The 22,147-nt window shown below is 44.3% G+C and overlaps 1 protein-coding gene across 1 annotated transcript in view; it reads left to right on the top strand.

Annotated features, from left to right (window-relative positions):
- The window catches only part of nphp4 (nephronophthisis 4), a 193,223-nt gene that overhangs the window by 61,680 nt on the left and 109,396 nt on the right, over nt 1-22,147 (top strand). The window contains exons 7-8 of the mRNA XM_020458628.2: nt 9,803-9,993; nt 15,111-15,240. Of these exons, the coding sequence (XP_020314217.2) occupies nt 9,803-9,993; nt 15,111-15,240 (321 nt within the window). The remainder of the gene's footprint in view (nt 1-9,802; nt 9,994-15,110; nt 15,241-22,147) is intronic.

Raw genomic sequence — 22,147 nt, forward strand, 5'->3', positions numbered from 1 at the left:
ATCTCCCTCAGCATCGATACCTTTTTTTGTTCCTTTGTGGGTCTTCATAACTGGGTAATGTGGATTTTGTTAAAACAGTCAGATTGACTTCAGTTTGTGTTCTATTGTGAAACTTCAGTGGGGCTGACGCCTCTCTCCGCACCTCATCTTGAGGAAGGTGATAATGCATGCAGCATCGAGGGTGACGGCAGACTTTAATTAGCGATTATGCGCGTACATACCTGTGTGCGTATGTATGTACGGGTGTGTGACCTTTTTGAGAAGTGCGACTCCCTGTGCTAGATTGTCATCATCCAGCTATCTGGGAGGTGATGCTGACACCGTACCTGCTGCATCAGCCTCAAGTGCTCAGTGAAAGGCAGACTAAAGCACAAATGGAGAACGGTGGATGTGAAGGAAGAGAAGAGTATTTGTTTTCTCTTTCCAAAATGTCTCCCTTTACAGTACATTGTATTGAGAACAAAACAACATTGAAAATGCACATTTTCACTTGGCATACAGTATAAAGGCCTTGTGGATCTGTTTTTTAGGTCTTCTGTAGCTACTGTAGATGTCATGGCTTTGTTGTAGTGCAATTAGAATGCCAACACTTGCCTAACTGCTATCTCGACAGGCTATTTTGTCTATACATTCTGCAGCTTGAGCCATCCAGAATCCATAGAACTCGGTGGCCCTTACAACCCTCTGTGATAAGGTAGGGTAGAGAGTCGATCAAAGTGTTCTCTTTATTTGGTCCTCCTGCACATAGGCCCCAGGCTTGGGGACACTTACACTGTATTTGTCTAATCTACCCCTAGATGATTTCACAGCCAGCGGAGCTCCTAGACCTAGAACAATAAATCAGGCCAGGCCCATTGTCTCAGTCAGGACCCATGATGTTTGTATCCAATGTCTTGGCGAGCGATCAAAGGACCGAAATGGGAGCAGGAGAAAAAAGAAGCAAGAGGACAAACACCGTGCCGCAGGCAGAACTGCATGCCCCTAGGCAAATCTCATCAATTGCGAGAAGCAAAGCAAAAACTCAATAAAGTTTTTCATTTCCAGAATAAAAGGAAACACGCTCAAAGTAGGACTGCCCCTGCTGTTTGTGTGCCAAAGTAAAAGCCCAAAAGGAAAACGTCACTCAGAAACGTTTTCTTTTTTTGCCCTGGGAGAATGCTTGGACGGGTTAGGGTACGGTACACCTCTACATATGCCAACTGACTCCTGCTATCCTTAATCATTACAACTTCCAAAGCAGATTATAGAACGAGCAGTGTGATTGGATACAGTAGGCCTGCCTGTATTGAATACAGTAGGCCTGCCTGTATTGAATACGGTAGGCCTGCCTGTATTGAATACAGTAGGCCTGCCTGTATTGGATACAGTAGGCCTGCCTGTATTGGATACAGTAGGCCTGCCTGTATTGGATACAGTAGGCCTGCCTGTATTGAATACAGTAGGCCTGCCTGTATTGAATACAGTAGACCTGCCTGTATTGAATACAGTAGGCCTGCCTGTATTGGATACAGTAGGCCTGCCTGTATTGGATACAGTAGGCCTGCCTGTATTGGATACAGTAGGCCTGTCTGTATTGGATACAGTAGGCCTGTCTGTATTGGATACAGTAGGCCTGTCTGTATTGGATACAGTAGGCCTGCCTGTATTGGACGTTTTATAAAGCCTATCTCCCCTCGCTAGCTCTCTCTAGAAGAATAACAAAAATATTACTCCCCCAAATATTCAATAAGAAGAATACCTTATTGTCCATTAACTTACAGAGAACAGAAACGTATCTTCATGCTCACAACCCAAACACCTGAGACACACACACACACACACACACACACCGTAGCGGTTTGAAGTAATTGGTCAGCCACAGTGCAGCGCACCCAGAGCAATTGTAGCAAGTGCCTTCCTCAAGGGCAGTGAATAATACCCGCAAAACTCTTAGTTTAACAGCTTACTCCGCACCTAATTTTTTTCAGTCTGAACTGGGATTCAAACCGACGATCCCTCCCTTTGCTGGCCCGCGTCTCTAATGGCTAGGCTACCTGCCACCCCCATACAAAGTCTCTGAACCTACTGTTTATTATTTCATTATTATAGCTCTTCCTTCCTCTGGGTTCTATGATGATGATGATGATTGAAACCTTTATTGCACCGAAGAGTATTTGTTTTACACAACATGAGCAATGGAGATAAAAGAGACATGCAAAGGGAAGACCTGAGTGTTCTAGGAAACATCTGAACCTTCTAATAACCTTCTAATAATGAGCTGAGGTTAGCAGTAGAGGTGTCCAGATTCAGCATTCTGTATCAACAACTATAATGCAAAATACTCAAATCTATAATGGCATCTGAACCTATGTGGGACAGTCTGGGACCCGGCTCTTTTTAATCATCTTCAAGCGTGTGTTGTCTCACTTTAGCAGTCAAAACAAATGAGCATCAGGGACGCGGCGTGAGTGGGCGCCATTGACCGAACCCTCCTGGCCAGGAGTGTGATCAATAGGCATTACCACCTCCTAAAAGATTTCCTTATGTTAATATGTTCTCTTGCCAGTGATTTTAGTGTCTAGTCAAGTGTAGGAGTCGGGGAACACTCAATGCTGTCCATCTCAAGTGACCTTTAACCCTATGGGCTCTGGTCAAAAATAATGCACTAAATCAGGGAATAGGGTACCTCCTGAAACCCCAACCACCCTAACTAAAGCAGTATACTCTGGTGAAAAGGGCAGCAACAAAAAAGTGGGATAATTTTATAAGCTGGCTATATTAGTCGACTTGTGACTCAATATTTTCTGATAGTGAATCGTGGGCTGCGTTTTCACCAGGAGGGCAATGCGATTCATCAGCAGAAGCGATATGCCAGTTAAAATGTGTTAAGGAGCAGAGGAGTGGGAGGATGACAACAGCATGCTAATGATGGTTCAACTGTGTTTCCTGGGAAGGATGACTCACCTCGGTGTGAGGAAGCTAACATCTACAGCTTGGGCATCTCCTTCCACCGCCACACGTACACACACACACACACACACACATATGGTAGCATGTTTTGCGCTACCATACAAACATGCTAGCATACATGCGCACAAGCTAGCATGCGCATACACAAACATGCTAACATGCTCGCACACACACACTAGCTCAAACACCCAGGATAGCATGCTCACAGACACATTTAGGGGTGACATAAGCCTGTATGAATGGTTACGACTGGTATTATGTCATGTTATTAAATCCTCTGTACTCCAGACGCTGGACCTACTTTATAGTCTCATTCTGTCTGACTGACTAAAACCCCTGACTCAACCAATCAAATAACTTGCACACTTACTTCATCTGCAGCATCAGAACACAAATAACCTTCAAAAACCAATTTATTCTCCTTAAGGATCCCATTTAATTTCTTCAAAATGAACAGCACAAGACACTGCACACTGCCTGCTCTCTCCCTTGTTTAAATTACCTTACTTTCTAGTCAGTTCCATGTTATTCAACTGACAGTTCTTTCTGTAAAAGTACATTTTGCTTACCAAATATTACATTTTTGCCAAGCCAGTACATTGTACATATTGAATCAACAAGATTCTGCACTGGCGATAAGTAACAGAGATAACGCCTTGGTCTCCTTTTTAAATGCCGGGTTGAAACAGGCTAGTAATATTCGAGATGTATGTTCAAATCCTGGATTTGTTTTTAATTGTAATCTAAATGTAAATATTGAAACCCTGAGAAAGAAAGTGCTAATATGCCTCAAGCCTCATCCCAAGGTGGGTCTGAGGTGTTCCCTTTATGTGCACCACTACAGCACTCAGCATTAATGTATAGCTTGCACTTTCTTTCTTTTTTTGTCCTGTGAATAGATAAGATATCTTATTCTAATATAATTGTCTTTGACTTGTAGGAGGGGGTTTATTTCTCTCGCTGATTTCTAAGGAGCATTAAGAACCTATGCATTTTGCAGAGAAAAAGCATTTATTCTCGTGGCCCCCACCAAGGCCATGTCTATTAAGGCATCATTTTCTTACTCAGCCATTGAAAAAGCTGGAATGTAGAAGAGTTCATTTTCTCCTCGTCTGAACTCCTGACTGAACAGAATGTTCTGGTTTCTCTGAACAACTCCCACACTGGGCTACTGCACGAATTGGAAGCTAAAAAACAACAACAACCCTACTCTCTAGCAACCAACTACTTTGTTTACACTGTTAACAAAGCATGGCAATAAATTGCCTCCTAATATGCACAGATGAGACTCTCTTTTTTTAAACAAACTGTAATTCTGGTAGTTTAAATAACTAAGACGTTTGGCTGTCACAGCGGCTTGATCCACTGTGCTCACGTGTCTACGACTAGTCTACCACGCTGTACGCACGCACGGTAGCATGATGAGACCGGGTCACAATTTCTACCACCACTGTTAACAAAGGTGGTGACTCTCAGAGAGCGAGCGACAGAGAGAGACCCATGGACATCTCCCGTGGATGGCAGTTAAAGGGGAAATTCACTTTTTTCATTAGTCCACTGTTGATAAAGTCACATGTCAGCAGTAATATTTTCAAGATATTGGACTTTCATGAAGCAAAGTGTCAGGGGTTACATCATAATGATGATCAACATATTTTTATTTTTTTACAGATGAGACATAAAAGCTGTCTAGTGGGGAGAGAGCGAGAGGAGCTGCAGGGTGTCCTGAGCTCTGGCTCGCCTGTGTCCCACGCTATGCGCTCATCACTCGGACGACTCCCCTCTTCTGTGACAGAGGAAATGGAGTATAATTTAACTTAAGGACCATTTAATTGTTCCCTGTAAGCTTCTTAGCTTTAAAATATTGACATTTTAGGATCGGAAAACAAATCTGTGATTGCAGCAGCCAGAGGATAGACAGAGTTGGAGGGAGGAAGGGATATAGGAGAAAGAAAGCGTGTCAGATGGAGTGCGAGAGGTGGATAGACAGATATGAGAGAAGGGTGCGTGTGGAAGGGGCGACAAGAGAGGGGATGGGTTTTAACAGATGTTGCCTGTTAGAAGCTTCAGACAGCACTTTCTCTCCCTCAATCACTTCATTACAGTCCTGTCCTAGATAAAACGGTGCCATCTCCTGTCATCTCCTCACACTGGAGATGTTGAAAGAGTGAGCGAACAGATAGATTCCAGAGAAGGCATAATCATAATTGTAATCTAAATGTAGCTGAAAGCAATCATTTGTGGGGTTCTTGTAACACTTATACTGCCAGCCGCCACTCTGTTGTCAGAAAGAACTTGGAGGCAATGATTTTTTTAAATCATCACAGTGTTGAGTTGCCTCCAGCATAGATAGAATAAGAATTGTAATTAGAATGACGGCTGTTTTTGTTTGTCTCTCTCTGCATTATTTTCTTGTCATGGTTGTCATACTCAAACTGTATGCTATGTTTGTGATGAGGACTGTTGGTAATTGTATTTGACTGAAAAAGGTTATGGATATTTAGAGGATGGAGCCTGTTGTTTTAACAAAGGCCATGGCTGTGAATGCAGAGTTTTCACCCCCCTCTCTGGAATCCTCTTTCTCCACGGGTTGTTTTAGGCACACACTTCTTTCTACGTCGCTGCTGTTCACACTCCACCTCTCTTCACGTTTCTCTCTTTATATACACTCTTCTGAACCATGGTGATGTAGCCTGTGGACACGTTCGACATTGCAGCCGACTTTAAAGGCGAGTCGAGGCTGACTGCTCTACAAATCACCTTGCATCAAAAATAATGATTATTTGTAGATCAGTCAGTCAGCCACAATTTACCCATGATGCATCACAGTGTTGATGCTTTCGAACCCAGCCTATGTCTGCCTCATTTTTCTGCACAGCTAAACATTCAAGGCCATTATGAAGGCTAAAACCTTCTCTATCTGTTGTAATGGATATTGCAGTTGCACAAGCAGGATGCAGTCCCTACACATTGCACTGGAGCAAAAACAATCTGCGTTTTGTCTGATGATGTCGGCAGATTTTTGTATTTGCTGCCATATCGTAGCCACTAGCCAGAGACGCTAATGAATAACACTACTACTTTGACTGCCTGTCTGCCTTCTGCATAGCCAATGTTTGCAAAGAAAAAAAACATTTTCAATCGCTAATTAGACGGCGTCTCTGTGTCTTGCTCGTGTTTGATATGCTGCCTAGATGGCTGCATGTAATTCACGACTTGAGTTTTGCATTGGGGTTGGGAAAAAAATTCATCATGTTTTGTGTACAACATGTAAATAGCTGCATGTAGCCTAACTCCTCTCCTGAGAATAAGAACATGAAATCGCACTTATGCTTAATAGCCTACTGAGGCATGGAATGCCATAGTTAGTTAGAACATGGACTTTGTGTACAACATGAAGTTTGTAGGCTGCAACAGAAAGGCGTTCATCGCCTTTCAAGGAGGGGGAAGCAGCAGCGCAGCACAGAGCAGCAGCTACATAGGCAGTGGAGGTGGGCACCAGCTATATCAACAAAATACAAATCCTGCACATGCGCATAAATCTCATTGTCTTTAGCCACGGCAAATCGGTTATCCAGAGAATCTGGAACTGCAGCCACTCCATTTAACAAACTAGGCTCATATGCTTTTTTTGTAAGATTTTTAATGCCTAAAGACATAAGATTTAGGTGTAGAAGAATCGTATGTGACATTTTATGGGCGTTCTCTTTCAAACAGGCAATGGCCCAGAAAACGACTGCCTCTGTGCCTCGTACTGTGGCTGTCCCATAGGCCCGAGCTAGGCACAGTGAGCCAGTGTATATTCAGGGAAAGGGGGATACCTAGTCAGTTGCACAACTGAATGCATTCAACTAAAATGTGTCTGAATCAGAGAGGTACGGGGTCGGCTGCCTTAATCAACGTCCACACCCAGGGGAGCAGTTGTTTTTGGGGGTTAATTGCCTTGCAGATAGGCAGATTTTCCACCTTGCCTGCTTGGGGATTCGAACCAGTGACCTTTTGGTTACTGGCCCAACACTCTTGACCTCTAGGCTACCTGCCACATCAGCCTCATTATACAGTATATTTACAAAGTATGTGGACACCCCTTCAAATTAGTAGATTTGTCGATTTCAGCCACACCTGTTGCTGACAGATGTATAGAATCGAGCGCACTGCCATGCAATCTCCAAAGACAAGCATTAGTAGTAGAATGGCCTTACTGAAGAGCGTGGTGACCGTATGAGCCACACAAGCTCACAGAACGGGACCGTCAATTGCTGAAGGCCGTTATTCTCATTGAAAGCAAGTCGAAGAAGCGGTAGATCTATTACTAAGTTTCATATTTGCGTCTTTTACTTTCAGGATTATACACCAGCTTCAAACAACTGGAAATGCAATATGTTTGGTTATGGAAAGACACTACATAGCCAACAGTATCTTTACATAGCTGAAAATGCAATATTTTTGGTTATGAGAATAACGGCCTTCAGTATTTTCAATGACAATAACGGCCTTCAACAATCGTCAGTCCTGTTCTGTGAGCTTGTGTGGCCTACACGGTCACGGAGCTCTTCAGTAAGGCCATTCTACTGCCAATGCCTGTCTAGGAGATTGAAGGGGTGTCCACAATACACTACATAGTCAAAAGTATGTGGACACCCCTTCAATATCCATAGACTAACATTGACAGTAGAATGGCCTTACTGAAGAGCTCAGAGACTTTCAACGTGGCACCGTCATAGGATGCCACCTTTCCAACGAGTCAGTTCGGCAAATTTCTGCCCTCCTAGAACTGCCCTGGTCAACTGTAAGTGATGTTAATGTGAAGTGGAAATGTCTAGGAGCAACAGCTGCTCAGCCACGAAGTGGTAGGCCACACAAGCTCACAGAATGGGACTGCCGAGTGCTGAAGTGCGTAGTGAGTGAAAATGGTCTGTCCTCGGTTGCAGTGGAAACGCGTTCTCTGGAGTGATGAATCACGCGTCACCATCTGGCAGTCCGACGGACTAATCTGGTTTTGGCGGATGCCAGGAGAACGCTACCTGCCCAAACTGTAAAGTTTGGCGGAGGAGGAATAATGGTCTGGGGTTGTCTTTCATGGTGAAGTGAAATCTTAATGCTACAGCATACAATGACATTCTAGTAATTTTTGTGCTTTCAGCCAGACCTCACTAATGCTTTTGTGGCTGAATGGAAGCATGTCCCCACAGCTATGTTCCAACATCTAGTGGAAACAATTCCTAGGAGAGTGGAGGCTGTTATAGCAGCAACAGGGGGACCAACTCCTTATTAATGCCCATGATTTTGGAATGAGATGTTCGACGAGCAGGTTTCCACATACTTTTGGTCATGTAGTGTATCTCACAACTTTCCAGGGTTTGTGCCTCGGGTCTCTTATCACCCTGCAGCTCCCCTCGAAAGGCATTGACGGATCTAAATGGGAATGTTTCAGATGTTAAACACAATTTCCCCATTGAGTATAAACAAGCCCCGACTACTGTATCTTCCCCGGCCACTTGAGAGAGATGGACTCGAGAGATGTTTACTGTTGCTGCGAAAAGAGCAGGAGAGGGGGAGAGAGAGAGAGAGGGATAGAGAGAGTAGGAGAGGTGGAGAGAGGAAGATTGAGAGAATGATGAGGATACGTGGGCTGCACGCTCTGCAGCTGTATATTATACTGATGCTCAATTGATATGCTAATTGGATTGGGAAGGTGTGGGTGGATATGGAGACAGTTTAGGCAGAGAGAGAGAGAGAGAGGCAATGAGAAAGATAGAGGGAGGCAGAAGCTGGAGAGGCAGGCAGTAACACAGGAACAGAAGTTAGGCCCAGTACCCAGGGTTAGAGAGTTTACAGTCAATCATCTCGCTCACTGCTCTCTCCGAGTTACTTAGCAGCTGCAAGTGCCACGCTGCAGCGCAAACTCCCAAAACAGCTGACAACCAATCCGCCCGTTGATTGACTTGTTTGTTAAACACATTGACTTCTTCATTCGCATTTACATTTTTCATTTCATACGGTAGCTTGTAATGACGGTTTATCTGTGATTGATTGTCACGTTATTAGAGCGAGCAAAAAACAAAATGCAAAAAAAGAACCAATGGTTCCCCAGATGTTTGATTTGAAATAATTATTAGCTGATTAATTAGTTACAATTTGCGTAATCACAGCATTAGTATGAATCATTGCTATTATTATGATAATGTATACGCAGTAACAGGGCCGCAAGAAAGCAATTAAAAAATGTATGCTATTGTATGCCTTTGTGCACAGTGTAATCATCTTCTTTTTTGTTTGCCATTTCCATTGTCACAGCTTTCTCCTCCTATTATATGCAAAGGGTCCACTCCTTTAAACATGTATGGGGCTCTCGTCTTTCCCCTTCTCCACTAAGAGGCTGAGCAGCAGATGAAATGAGCAGACAGAGTCAAAGTACTTGCAGAGCAGAGCAATCAGTGAGACCTCAGAGTGTGAGACTTTGTGAGACGGGCTGAGAAGTCGGGCTGTGAGGGTGACGCCTCGTCATGTTTCATCACACGGGGACGGTGACAGTGTCCTGGGGTGGTACCAGGAGGAATGCTGTAGAGAGGGTTCTGTTCACCTAAAAATACATTTGTACTGTCTCTGAGCACTGTTTTATAGCCTAGTTGTATCCAACTTTTATAGTTTAATGGCCTCAACTGTACAACCTGACAGATGTAAGTGTCATTTAAATCCCCATCTATGCTAGATCTTATTCATTATCTATACAACATGCAATTAGAGATCTTCTCACTCCAAGTGTGTGGGTGTGTGTCTGTTCACATGTGTGTGGATGAGGAGCTACCTTGGCTCAATACATCCTGATTGGATCTCTTCTTCTCTCCTGCAGAAACACTCGGGTCCGGAGAGCTCACCGGTGGTGGTCATCCAGGAGCGGAGGCTCCACGTGGGGGTCCACAACGGCTGGGGCTTCTTGGAGCGCCCCCAGGTGGTGGTGCTGGAGACAACCGAGGCCACCGATTGGAGCAGGGGACGTACCAAAGGGGGCACGTCCCGACAGGGCACACTGACCAGAGACTGGTGAGTGGAGTGGAGCCTCACTGGGCTGGTAGCGGTAGGCTACATCCTTGAGTGCAGGGTTTGGTACATTAACCCCATCAACTGGGTTTGATCATGCAAGGTCAGCAATAGGTTCCGTACCCTTTTGCACTCTGATCAGCACTAAAACACACATAATCAGCTTCCGACGGATGGCTTCAGCACGTCAAACCCTACAACAAGGGTTGTTACGACACAGTGGGTTTCTGTCACTTTCTGTTCATGTATTTGTAAGCGCATGGGTTTCCTGGGTCCTATTCACTTGGCATTATAAGGAAGAAAACGGACTGAAACAGGGAGGGACTACTAATTGAAATTTTCCAATAAGAAACACAGTATTTTTTTGTCTTTCGTTGGAAAATGTTTTGCTACAGTGTGCACTAATCAGTATGACCCTGCTGCCATTGACATAGTGATAGTGGCATCCTTGTGGTGCTGAACCCACAGTGTTGTGCTGGTGATGGAGTCACACTCTGGATTGACATTAGATGAGAGAGGAAAAAAGCAACACACACACTGTTTAGATCACTGATCACCAACCCTTGTGCAGGGCTTTGTTCCAGTCCAGCACCAACGAGGAGTATTCAACGATTCATCTCTTGACCAATGATCTATATACTGTATCGATAGATGGTAATTAATTACCAATCAAGAGTTAGATGCTCACATACTACTTTGTATGACTGTGTGCTTGTATAAGGCCACATACCAAAATATTAGAAATGGCAAGACACAATATTCAAATCAGCTTTCATGAGTTGGTTCAGTTATTAGTTTAGAATTAGTGAACGCACATCGAACAAAACAAATTCCATTCTAATTTGATGATCATGTGATATTCAAAGTAGGTATTTGTGAGTGGTGTCACACAATTTACTCAACAAAAGGAAACTAAACATCAATTCATCTCATATCGCTTATAATAAAGCTGTTTGTCTGATGCCACCACATTTATAGCAACTATGTGGGCGTGTCAAGTATGCCCCCCCCCCCCATCATATAAAGTGGCCTCCCTGTTTCTATCACCTCCTTGCCTATATCCCAAATGGCATCCTATTCCCTATATAAGGCACTACTCTTGACTAATTCGCATAGGGCTCTGTTGAAAAGTAGTGGACTCTACAGGGAATAGGGTGCCATTTGGGCTGCACCCCATACATAATAAACCATAATAATAATGACACTACATTATCCGACGCTACCGCCGTTTCTGTTTTAGTTCCTTTTATAAAGAGGTAGGTAGAACTCTCTTGTTCCCCCCCTTGCTGGTCACACAGAATTTGAAAGCGCTGTTATGAATAGCACAGCGTAGGCTACTCCGTAATTATTCCGGAGATTTTTTTTTTTTGTCGTCGTTTCGCCGAGGAAGAAGCCAACGCTCACACACACACACACAGGGCTGCTCGTGGGCCCAGTTCAAAGCAACGCCTGTTCCAGTCTCCTGGGGGGGTTCTGCCTGCGGAGAGTAGCACAACTCGGCTGACCTTCACAACATTTCCTCACTTCGTCAATATGCTGGCAGTCAGGGCTGTATGCAAACTGTGAATGATGAAAATCTAAATAATATGAATGCGAGGATCACATGGGGCCAGTAACACATGGCGCGTGGAGTGGGCACTGCTCAACATCATTGTCATCGGCAGTGATTTTCCTTTTCTAAGAAGAAATGACGCCACTTCACTGTACCTTTTTAATACAGTTGCTAGAACAATTGCAAGGAAGTAGGCACAACGCTCAGTTGAACAGTCCATCGTTTCCTTTTGGTAGAGCCATTGTTTGACCTTCAGTCGGAACGATGATTACTTTAGTTATTTAACTTTCTTTTTTATGATGATTCTAGCAGTGGTTGAAAGAAGACTTATCGATTTTAACAAACTACATCAAATAGAAACTTTTCAATTGACAAGTGACTGTTGCAGCTATTTCTGTGCCACTACTCTCAGAATAGTTACAATACTGTTGTGTAGTGGATTCTTGGGCAATTTGGATACCTTTCTGTAGATTGAGGTGCTGGACCGGAGTAAGACTGATTTTCTATTTAGTGTGTAAAATAGGGGTCTTCAACTTTTTTTTTTTTTTTGCTGCTGATCCAGGGACCCCCATTATATGTTAGCAAAAAATGTATTTTCACATCTTGGTATTATCATCAGGTGAATGATAATGGCAATAACAATTTAAAAATGAATAGTTTTGGTAGATACTTTGTCATTATTTTGACCTCCCCACATTATAATTGGAAGAGGAAGTGTAAACTCTAGCATAGCCTATTAGCTAGAATGGTCATTCCAAGCACATTTGAGCTAATAGCAGCTGTCTAGCTGGTTAAACAAAGGTTATAGATGTCTTTTGGCAAAAATGTATTTCCAAGTCAAGAAAGCTTGCCAGCGGCACTTGGCCACGACTGGTACTTGCTTTTCCTTATTCAAAGTCTATGTCAGATACTCCAGTGAGCGTAATTAGCTCAGTATTAGGAGTTGAGAAATATGGTTGACATAATTCTAAATAATTCTACTATAGGTACACTACCAGTCAAAAGTTTGGACACCTACTCATTCAAGGGGTTTTCTTTATTCTACTATTTTCTACATTGTAGAATAATAGTGAAGACATCCAAAAAGTGTTCAACAAGTATTTTATATTTCAGATTATTCAAATAGCCACCCTTTTGCCTCGATGACAGCTTTGCTCACTCTTGGCATTCTTTCAACCAGTTTCACCTGTAATGTTTTTCCAACAGTCTTGAAGGAGTTCCCACATATGCCGAGCACTTGTTGCCTGCTCTTCCTTCCGTCTACTCATCCTAAACCATCTCAATTTGGTTGAGGTCGGAGGATTGTGGAGGCCAGGTCATCTGATGCAGCACTCCATCACTCTCCTTCTTGTTCAAATAGCCCTTACACAGCTGTTAGTGTAATTTAATTATGCCAATGTGCTTTCATCAATTGAAAACCCTTAATCTATTTTATGAGAATTTCTAAGATTTCTTGTTTGCATAAAATAGACGCAGACCAGTCTTTCAATAATAGGTAATAGAATTTATTCTCGGAGCGCGCTCCGCTCCCACTTAATCACGAGCAACAGTTTATATACAGATCATGACGTCATTTCATTGCTTTAACAGAATCCCCTCCTCTCGACTAGGACAAAGTAAGGTGAAAAGTTCATTCTAAATTACTAGCACACTCCCAGATAACTTTTGACCCCTCAAAATTATCCATCACCACTGAACTGACAGTTCTGATTAACAGAAAACCTAGGAATGCACTTACTGCCTTATCTAAAAACCCCAGAGCTAAGTTTCTGTAGGGTCAACCATAGGCTAACGACCTTTCTGTTTTCACAGTCCACAACCCATTTGTTTTATTCCTAGTTGGAATGGTGTTCATTAACTTTTATTACTCCTTGTCCGTGTCTCACAATCCCACCTTATGAACTCATATAGTTAATCAGATATAATAAAACAGAGTATAAGTTTACTTAGTTACAGTTCCATTTAAAATGATTTGTTCAGTCATTTTAATCATAATTTTACCAACAACAGCCTGGAGGTGTGTTGGGTCATTGTCCTGTTCAAAAACACATGATAAGCCCAAATCAGTTAGGATGGTGTATTGCTGCAGAATGCTGTGGTAGCCATGCTGGTTGAGTGTGCCTTGAATTTTAAATAAATAAAAAAACAGTGTCACCAGCAAAGCACCCCCACATCATAACACCTCCTCCTCTATGCTTTACGGTGGGAAATACACATGCAGAGATCATCCGTTCACCAACACCGCGTCTCACAAAGACACAGCGGTTGGAACCAAACATCTCCAATTTGGACTCCAGACCAAAGGACAAATTTCCACTGGTCTAATGTCCATTGGTCGTGTTTCTTGGCCCAAGCAAGTCTCTTCTTTCTTTGCAGCAATTCGACCATGAAGGTCTGATCCACACCGTCTCCCCTGAACAGTTGATGTTGAGATGTGTCTGTAACTTGAACTCTGCGAAGAATTTATTTGGGTTGCAATTTCTGAGGCTGGTAACTTATCCTCTGAAGCAGAGGAACCTCTGCATCTCCCTTTCCTGTGGTGGTCCACATGAGAGCCAGTTTCATCATAGCGCTTGATGGTTTTTGCGACTGCACTTGAAGAAACGTTCAGTTCTTGACATTTTCCGTGTTGACTGACCTTCATGTGTTAAAGTAATGATGGACTGTCATTTCTCTTTGCTTATTTGAGTTGTTCTTGCCATTATATGGACTTAGCCCTATTTGGTAAAATACCATCTTCTGTAGCCCCCCCCACGATTGGCTCAAACACATTAAGAAGGATAGAAATTCCACAAATTAACTTTCTATAAGGCACACCAGTTAATTGAAATGCATTCCAGGTGACTACCTCATGAAGCTGGTTGAGATGATGCCAAGAGTGTGCAAAGCTGTCATCAAGGCAAATAGTGGCTATTTGAATATATTTTGATTTGTTTAACACTTTATTTGGTTACTACATAATTCCATATGTGTTATTTCATAGTTTTGATGTCTTCACTGTTATTCTACAATGTGGAAAATAGTAAAAAATAAAGTAAAACTCTGGAATGAGTAGGTGTGTCCAAACGTCTGACTGGTACTGTATGTCATGAATCGCAAATAAATTTGAAAAAATCCAGATATGATTTTTGGGCCATATCGCCCAGCCCAAGCGCCAAGTTCAAATGATTTGAACTTTCCAATGCTCCTGCCTCCTTGAATGAGTAAGTGTTCTAAATCTTGTTGCTTGCGATATTCATAAACTTTCTAATAAAATCCAAATTCCATGTTTTTATTTTGTATATTTTTGCGAACCCCCTGCAGTACCTCTGTGGAGCCCCTAGAGGACCCCAGGTTGAACACCTGGTGTAGAGCGATTTAAAAAATATATATATATTTTTTTTTCTGTTAGCAAGACAAGCTGTCATGTACTGTATGGTGACTGCCACATGGATCACTTGTTCACTCGCAACCCTTGTCACATCTATCTCCTTTCTTTCTCTCTCTCTCTCCCTCCCCTCTCTTTCTTTCTCTCTCCCTCTTTCTTTTAATGTCTCCCTCTCTTTCTCCCTGTGTGCTATCTTTCCAGCAGCTCCAGTCCTAGTCAGAGCCTGGCTCTACGTAGCAGTCTGGAGCTCAAGCTGCCCAGTCACCAGGCTGTGGGGATCGCCCTCCAGCTTGAGTATGTCTTCTCCTCGTCGCTCATTGGTGACGGAAAGGTAAGAGGGTGGTGTGTGTGTGTTTTCCAGTTCCTCTGTCTGCTCTGTTAAGAAATCCCCCAGTCAGAGGAACAACAGGTCCAAGCACCTTGGACTGAACATCTTTCCCCCCACTGCCCCCTGTCCTGCCAGCCATCCTCTCCTGTCCTTGGAGCATGGATCCATTTCCCCTTGTCTCCTCCCAGAGGAAATTAAAGAGGCATCCTTGGCCAGACAACCTTAGTAAAAGAACAAACACAACACTGGCAGAGAAAAGGAGGGGGAAGAGAGGATAGGTTTCAAGGCAAGCAGCTGAGGAGAACAGAGCCAAGGTAGCCTCTCATCCTCGCTGCCTAGCTCATACACGTGTACACACACACGCATGGCCTGAGAGCATGGGAAAGATTATCCCCTCCCAATTGAAACAGGGAGGAACCAGGACAAGGGTAGTAATCCATTATCTATAAAAAGGCTAACTGGAAGAGAAAGAGTCTGTTGGAAAGACGTCATCAACACAGAAAGAGAGAGAAAAATCAACAATCTAAGAATCAAAATGTCCCTAGGGAAGTCATTTACAATACGGGTGGTTTAGTTAGCTAGACGCAGACGGTATGGCAACACCAAATATTTGGCCAATTATGTGCGTTGGTGGGCTTTAGCCTTGATGCAGTGTGCTAGGGGTGGGCGCTCTTAGTGTCTGTGAATGTGCTGTCCCTTGCAAACTCCTGGGCTAATGAGCCACCAATTAAAACCGAAACAATAACAAGCATTCCACTCCATGTACACAGTATACTGTAGGCCTGCTTTCACTCATTCACTGCCTGTGTCCCAAATGGCATCATATTCTCTACATATAGTGCACATAGTGCAATAGTTTTGACCAGGGCACATAGAACTCTGGTCATAAGTAGTGCACTATATAGGGAATAGAGGGTAATTTAGGATGCAGTCACTTACTGACGCCCATCCTCACAATCTCACCACTCGAGAGCCAGTCAGACTTTTACTGTTGATGTAAACAGGTTCTCTGTTGACTTGCCTGCTTGGATAATGCTTTATGGTTTAAAAACTGATAAAAAAAACTAACATTTGCTACACACACGCACACACAGAGAGAGAGAGAGAGAGTGAGCGATGCAAAGATGGCGAGAGAGAGAGATGCAAAGATGGCGCGAGAGAGAGATGCAAAGATGGCGAGAGAGAGAGATGCAAAGATGGCGAGAGAGAGAGATGCAAAGATGGCGAGAGAGAGAGATGCAAAGAGTGCGAGAGATGCGAGAGAAAGATGCAAAGAGTGCGAGAGAGATGCAAAGAGTGCGAGAGAGATGCAAAGAGTGCGAGAGAGATGCAAAGAGTGCGAGAGAGATGCAAAGAGTGCGAGAGAGATGCAAAGAGTGCGAGAGAGATGCAAAGAGTGCGAGAGAGATGCAAAGAGTGCGAGAGAGATGCAAAGAGGGCGAGAGAGATGCAAAGAGGGCGAGAGAGATGCAAAGAGGGCGAGAGAGATGCAAAGAGGGCGAGAGAGATGCAAAGAGGGCGAGAGAGATGCAAAGAGGGCGAGAGAGATGCAAAGAGGGCGAGAGAGATGCAAAGAGGGCGAGAGAGATGCAAAGAGGGCGAGAGAGATGCAAAGAGGGCGAGAGAGATGCAAAGAGGGCGAGAGAGAGAGAGATGCAAAGATGGCGAGAGAGAGCGATGCAAAGATGGCGAGAGAGAGAGATGCAAAGAGTGAGAGAGAGATGCAAAGAGTGCGAGAGAGAGAGAGGGATGCAAAGATGGCGAGAGAGAGATACAAAGAGTGCGAGAGAGAGAGAGATGCAAAGAGTGCGAGAGAGAGAGATGCAAAGAGCGCGAGAGAGAGAGAGATGCAAAGAGCGCGAGAGAGATGCAAAGAGCGCGAGAGAGATGCAAAGAGCGCGAGAGAGAGAGATGCAAAGAGCGCGAGAGAGAGAGAGATGCAAAGAGCGCGAGAGAGAGAGAGATGCAAAGAGCGCGAGAGAGAGAGAGATGCAAAGAGCGCGAGAGAGAGCGATGCAAAGAGCGCGAGAGAGAGAGAGATGCAAAGATGGCGAGAGAGAGAGAGAGAGAGAGAGAGATGCAAAAAGCGCGAGAGAGATGCAAAAAGCGCGAGAGAGATGCAAAAAGCGCGAGAGAGATGCAAAGAGCGCGAGAGAGATGCAAAGAGCGCGAGAGAGAGAGATGCAAAGAGCGCGAGAGAGAGAGATGCAAAGAGCCAGGGAGAGAGATGCAAAGAGCGAGGGAGAGAGATGCAAAGAGCGCGAGAGAGAGAGATGCAAAGAGCGCGAGAGAGAGAGATGCAAAGAGCGCGAGAGAGAGAGATGCAAAGAGCGCGAGAGAGAGAGATGCAAAGAGCGCGAGAGAGAGAGATGCAAAGAGCGCGAGAGAGAGAGAGATACAAAGAGCTCGCGAGAGAGAGATGCAAAGAGCGCGCGAGAGAGAGATGCAAAGAGCGCGAGAGAGAGAGAGCTGCAAAGAGCGCGAGAGAGAGATGCAAAGAGCGCGAGAGAGAGAGATGCAAAGAGCGCGAGAGAGAGATGCAAAGAGCGCGAGAGAGAGATGCAAAGAGCGCGAGAGAGAGAGATGCAAAGAGCGCGAGAGAGAGATGCAAAGAGCGCGAGAGAGAGATGCAAAGAGCGCGAGAGAGAGATGCAAAGAGTGCGAGAGAGAGATGCAAAGAGTGCGAGAGAGAGATGCAAAGAGTGCGAGAGAGAGATGCAAAGAGTGCGAGAGAGAGATGCAAAGAGTGCGAGAGAGAGATGCAAAGAGTGCGAGAGAGAGATGCAAAGAGCGAGGGAGAGATGCAAAGAGCGCGAGAGAGAGGGAGATGCAAAGAGCGCGAGAGAGAGATGCAAAGAGCGCGAGAGAGATGCAAAGATATGCAAAGAGTGCGAGAGAGAGAGATGCAAAGAGTGCGAGAGAGAGAGATGCAAAGATGGCGAGAGATAGAGATGCAAAGAGTGCGAGAGAGATGCAAAGAGTACGAGATAGATGCAAAGAGTGCGAGAGAGATGCAAAGAGTGCGAGAGAGATGCAAAGAGTGCGAGAGAGATGCAAAGAGTGCGAGAGAGATGCAAAGAGTGCGAGAGAGATGCAAAGAGGGCGAGAGAGAGAGATGCAAAGATGGCGAGAGAGAGAGATGCAAAGAGTGCGAGAGAGAGAGATGCAAAGAGTGCGAGAGAGAGAGATGCAAAGAGTGCGAGAGAGAGAGATGCAAAGAGTGCGAGAGAGAGAGATGCAAAGAGTGCGAGAGCGAGAGATGCAAAGAGTGCGAGAGCGAGAGATGCAAAGAGTGCGAGAGCGAGAGATGCAAAGAGTGCGAGAGCGAGAGATGCAAAGAGTGCGAGAGCGAGAGATGCAAAGAGTGCGAGAGCGAGAGATGCAAAGAGTGCGAGAGAGAGAGAGATGCAAAGAGTGCGAGAGAGAGAGAGATGCAAAGAGTGCGAGAGAGAGAGAGATGCAAAGAGTGCGAGAGAGAGAGAGATGCAAAGAGTGCGAGAGAGAGAGAGATGCAAAGAGTGCGAGAGAGAGAGAGATGCAAAGAGTGCGAGAGAGAGATGCAAAGAGTGCGAGAGAGAGAGATGCAAAGAGTGCGAGAGAGAGAGATGCAAAGAGTGCGAGAGAGAGAGATGCAAAAGAGTGCGAGAGAGGGAGATGCAAAAGAGTGCGAGAGAGGGAGATGCAAAAGAGTGCGAGAGAGGGAGATGCAAAGAGTGCGAGAGAGAGAGATGCAAAGATGGCGGGAGAGAGAGATGCAAAGATGGCGACAGTTACTGTGAAAACAGGTGGCCTGTATACCCTACCCTGTATCGATCCTATCCCCTATCTCTTGCACACTGCACAAAGTCACATATGTCACTCAGCGGAGAAGATAGACAAGAAGTGTTGGTGACATGTCAAACCCCCTCACCCAACAGCACCACACCTCATGAATATTCCATGAGGTGAGAGCTATTTTGCGAGAGGGAGGCAGGGAGCTTAATTGCAGTCAGCGGTGCATAGGTATATTTAGAGCTCTGTCATGATCTGCCTGAGGGTGAGTGATGAGGGGAGCGGGTAGGTATCGCCACCTGAGGATGGAGGAAGGTGCGCGGGGGGGGGGGGCATGGGGGACTGTGACCCGCTCCAAAGTTCAGGGAGGTCTGGAATATTGATGGGGTCTATTATCTCTCCATCGATGGGGAGTGGAGGAGAGGAGTGAGCTCAACAACGACCCTGTGCATCGATGTCAAACTCCTCAGATAACACATCTTTTGATACTCTGTCTCTGTGCTGCAAGTGGCAAGCTGCCTTCTAGCTTTGTTCAGCTGTCATGTAGATGAGATCTCATATTTGATGGTGTCGTTGGTAACTTATACAGTTTATGTTCATAGTACCACAGTTTCTGTCATTTAGGACATTTCAGCCTTTTGGCAGCGTGGTTTCGAGCCCCACTTCCATCCATCAAGTTAATTCGCTGTTCTACCATATTCAAGTATTCCTTGTGCACTGTCTATGTTTGTAATCTATGGCCAAATTGCCAAAACCCTAATTATCCTGTAAATGTTTATGTATATGTCCTGTTATGACTGTATGTGTATGTGTTCTGCTTACTTTGGTGATTATACACTGACTATACCAAACATTAGGAACACCTTCCTCATATTGAGTTGGGGCAGACATGGACTCTACAAGGTGTCGAAAGGGTTGACTCCAATCCTTCCCACAGTTGTGTCAAGTTGGCTGGATGTCCTTTGGGTGGTGGACAATTCTTGACACTGGAAACTGTTGAGCATGAAACACACAGCAGTGTTGCAATTCTTGACACAAACCGGTGCACCTTGCACCTACTATCATACTCAGTTCAAAGGCACTTAACTATTCACCCTCTAAATGGCATACACAATCTACACAATTTCTCAATTGTCTAAAGGCATAAAAATCCTTCTTTAACATGTGTCCTCCCCTTCATCTACACTGATTTGAAGTGGATTCAACATGTGACATCAATAAAGGATCATAGCTTTCACCTGGATTCACCTGGTCAGTCTATGTCTCTGGAACAGTAGGTGTTCTTAATGTTTTTCTTGAGTTTCTTTCCAATTTCTACCATATTTTTATCACTGTCTTTAATGGCAAGCTCTTAGGAAAAGTGTCATAGACAAAACTAGAATACTGTTTGGCATTTGGGCCTCAGAATGAAACAGTGATGCATTGGGTGCCTTGACATTCTTCTCTAAAATGTACTTTTGTGTCCATTAATGCTTATTCTGTCTACCTTCCAACTTTGGCTTTCTCATAAAGCTCTCCTGGGTCTCTAGGTGGAGTTGTATAGGGCAAATTAGGCCTAATACATATGCATTTAAGTACAGTGGGGCAAAAAAGTATTGGAATTCTTTCTTTTGATCTGTTCTGATGGATTTGCAGAGCAAGGTGGTGGTGGAGTAAACAACTTTTAAATGCTTTCACTCAGATGGTAACACAATGCAGTCGGGTACCAATCGCTCAACAGTGACTCGATAGCCAGACTGCCACAGTTCACACGCTCTGATCACCTCCAGCACTGCATCACTCACCAACTGCAGATTGAAAAGTGAGACAAAGTCTTGACTCGTCCTGAGGGTGTGGATGACGTCCTTCATTTCGCAAGAACTTATTTGGCCCCTCAGCCTCCCCCCAGCACCCCCAAAAGGAAAACCTTGCTGTGTCATTGTTCTCCTCATTTGATTTTTAATTGCAGAGTTTCCTCTGCCCCCCCCCCCCCCCCCCAGTTCTCTATTTTCTTCCCCTTTTCCCTGAGAATGTTTGAACCCACATTTTTTATGTTTCCATCAGTGGAGGGAACGAGTGAGACAGAGAGAGCGAGAGAGGAAAGGAGGGAAAGAGCGAGACGGAGAGAGAGGGGGAGAAGAGAGGCATGGGAGCAGGCAAAGTTGCTTGTTTGAAGTTCGTCAACCTCAGTGCCCGGAGGAGCCTAGCCACTGAGGTTGACGAACTTCAAACAAGCAACTTTGCCTGCAGTCAAACGTATCGACTGCCCACTCTCTCTCTGCTCCTCAAGGGCCTGCATTACTCAGCAATCTTCAGTCAGCTTACTAGGTCTGCATAGCCTTCATAGGGGCATTCTTAGGGGGCTGCATAGGCTTCAGACAGACAGAGGGAGGGTCCCCCCACCTCTACTTTACTTAAAGGAAAACTCTACTCAAAAACTAGTGCAGTATCACTCAACAGTAGAGTAATGAAAAGGGGGAAAAATATATATATTTATATCATTTTTTATTACTCTACTGTTGATACAGTCCCACAATGTCATGATGATGTGGCAAGTGACACTTTGCTTCTTGAAAGTCCAATATCTTGAAAACTTGACTGCTGACATGCAAAACATTTTGGGACTGTATCAACAATGGACTAATTAAAAATAAATACAAAAATATAGTTTTGGGTGGATTTTTCCTTTAACCGCACAGGAGGAAGGTCTGAGACACAGAATGTTGGCGAGCAAGGAAAATGTGTGCAGAAAACGTGCAATTACCCACCCTGGTACGCTCTGTAATTACCATCTGCCACAATGTGTTATATTATAGTGATAGTGCCTTCGTAATTCTCGGTCTCTGGTACCATAGTATTATTGTAATTACTTCGCTGTCTGATGAAAGCCTTGTAACAACATTTTTGCCCATTTTTATATTTTAATTATTATTATTTAATTTTTTTTACAATTATTGAAAGTAAAAACTCTCCTCAATGTACTCTGAACATTTCATGATTAGGACCAGGAAAATGTGGTCAAACTAAGCTTTTTATCCGTGGCAAATCATTTGAAAGATGCATATCTCCCCCTACATACAGAATTTTTGCGTTAAGTATTTGTTAATGATGACGATCGGGACCTTTTAATGGTAGTTTTGTGATAACTGCACTATGATTT

The sequence above is a fragment of the Oncorhynchus kisutch genome, linkage group LG24 (genome assembly GCF_002021735.2).
Source record: "Oncorhynchus kisutch isolate 150728-3 linkage group LG24, Okis_V2, whole genome shotgun sequence".
Taxonomy (NCBI): Eukaryota; Metazoa; Chordata; class Actinopteri; order Salmoniformes; family Salmonidae; genus Oncorhynchus; species Oncorhynchus kisutch.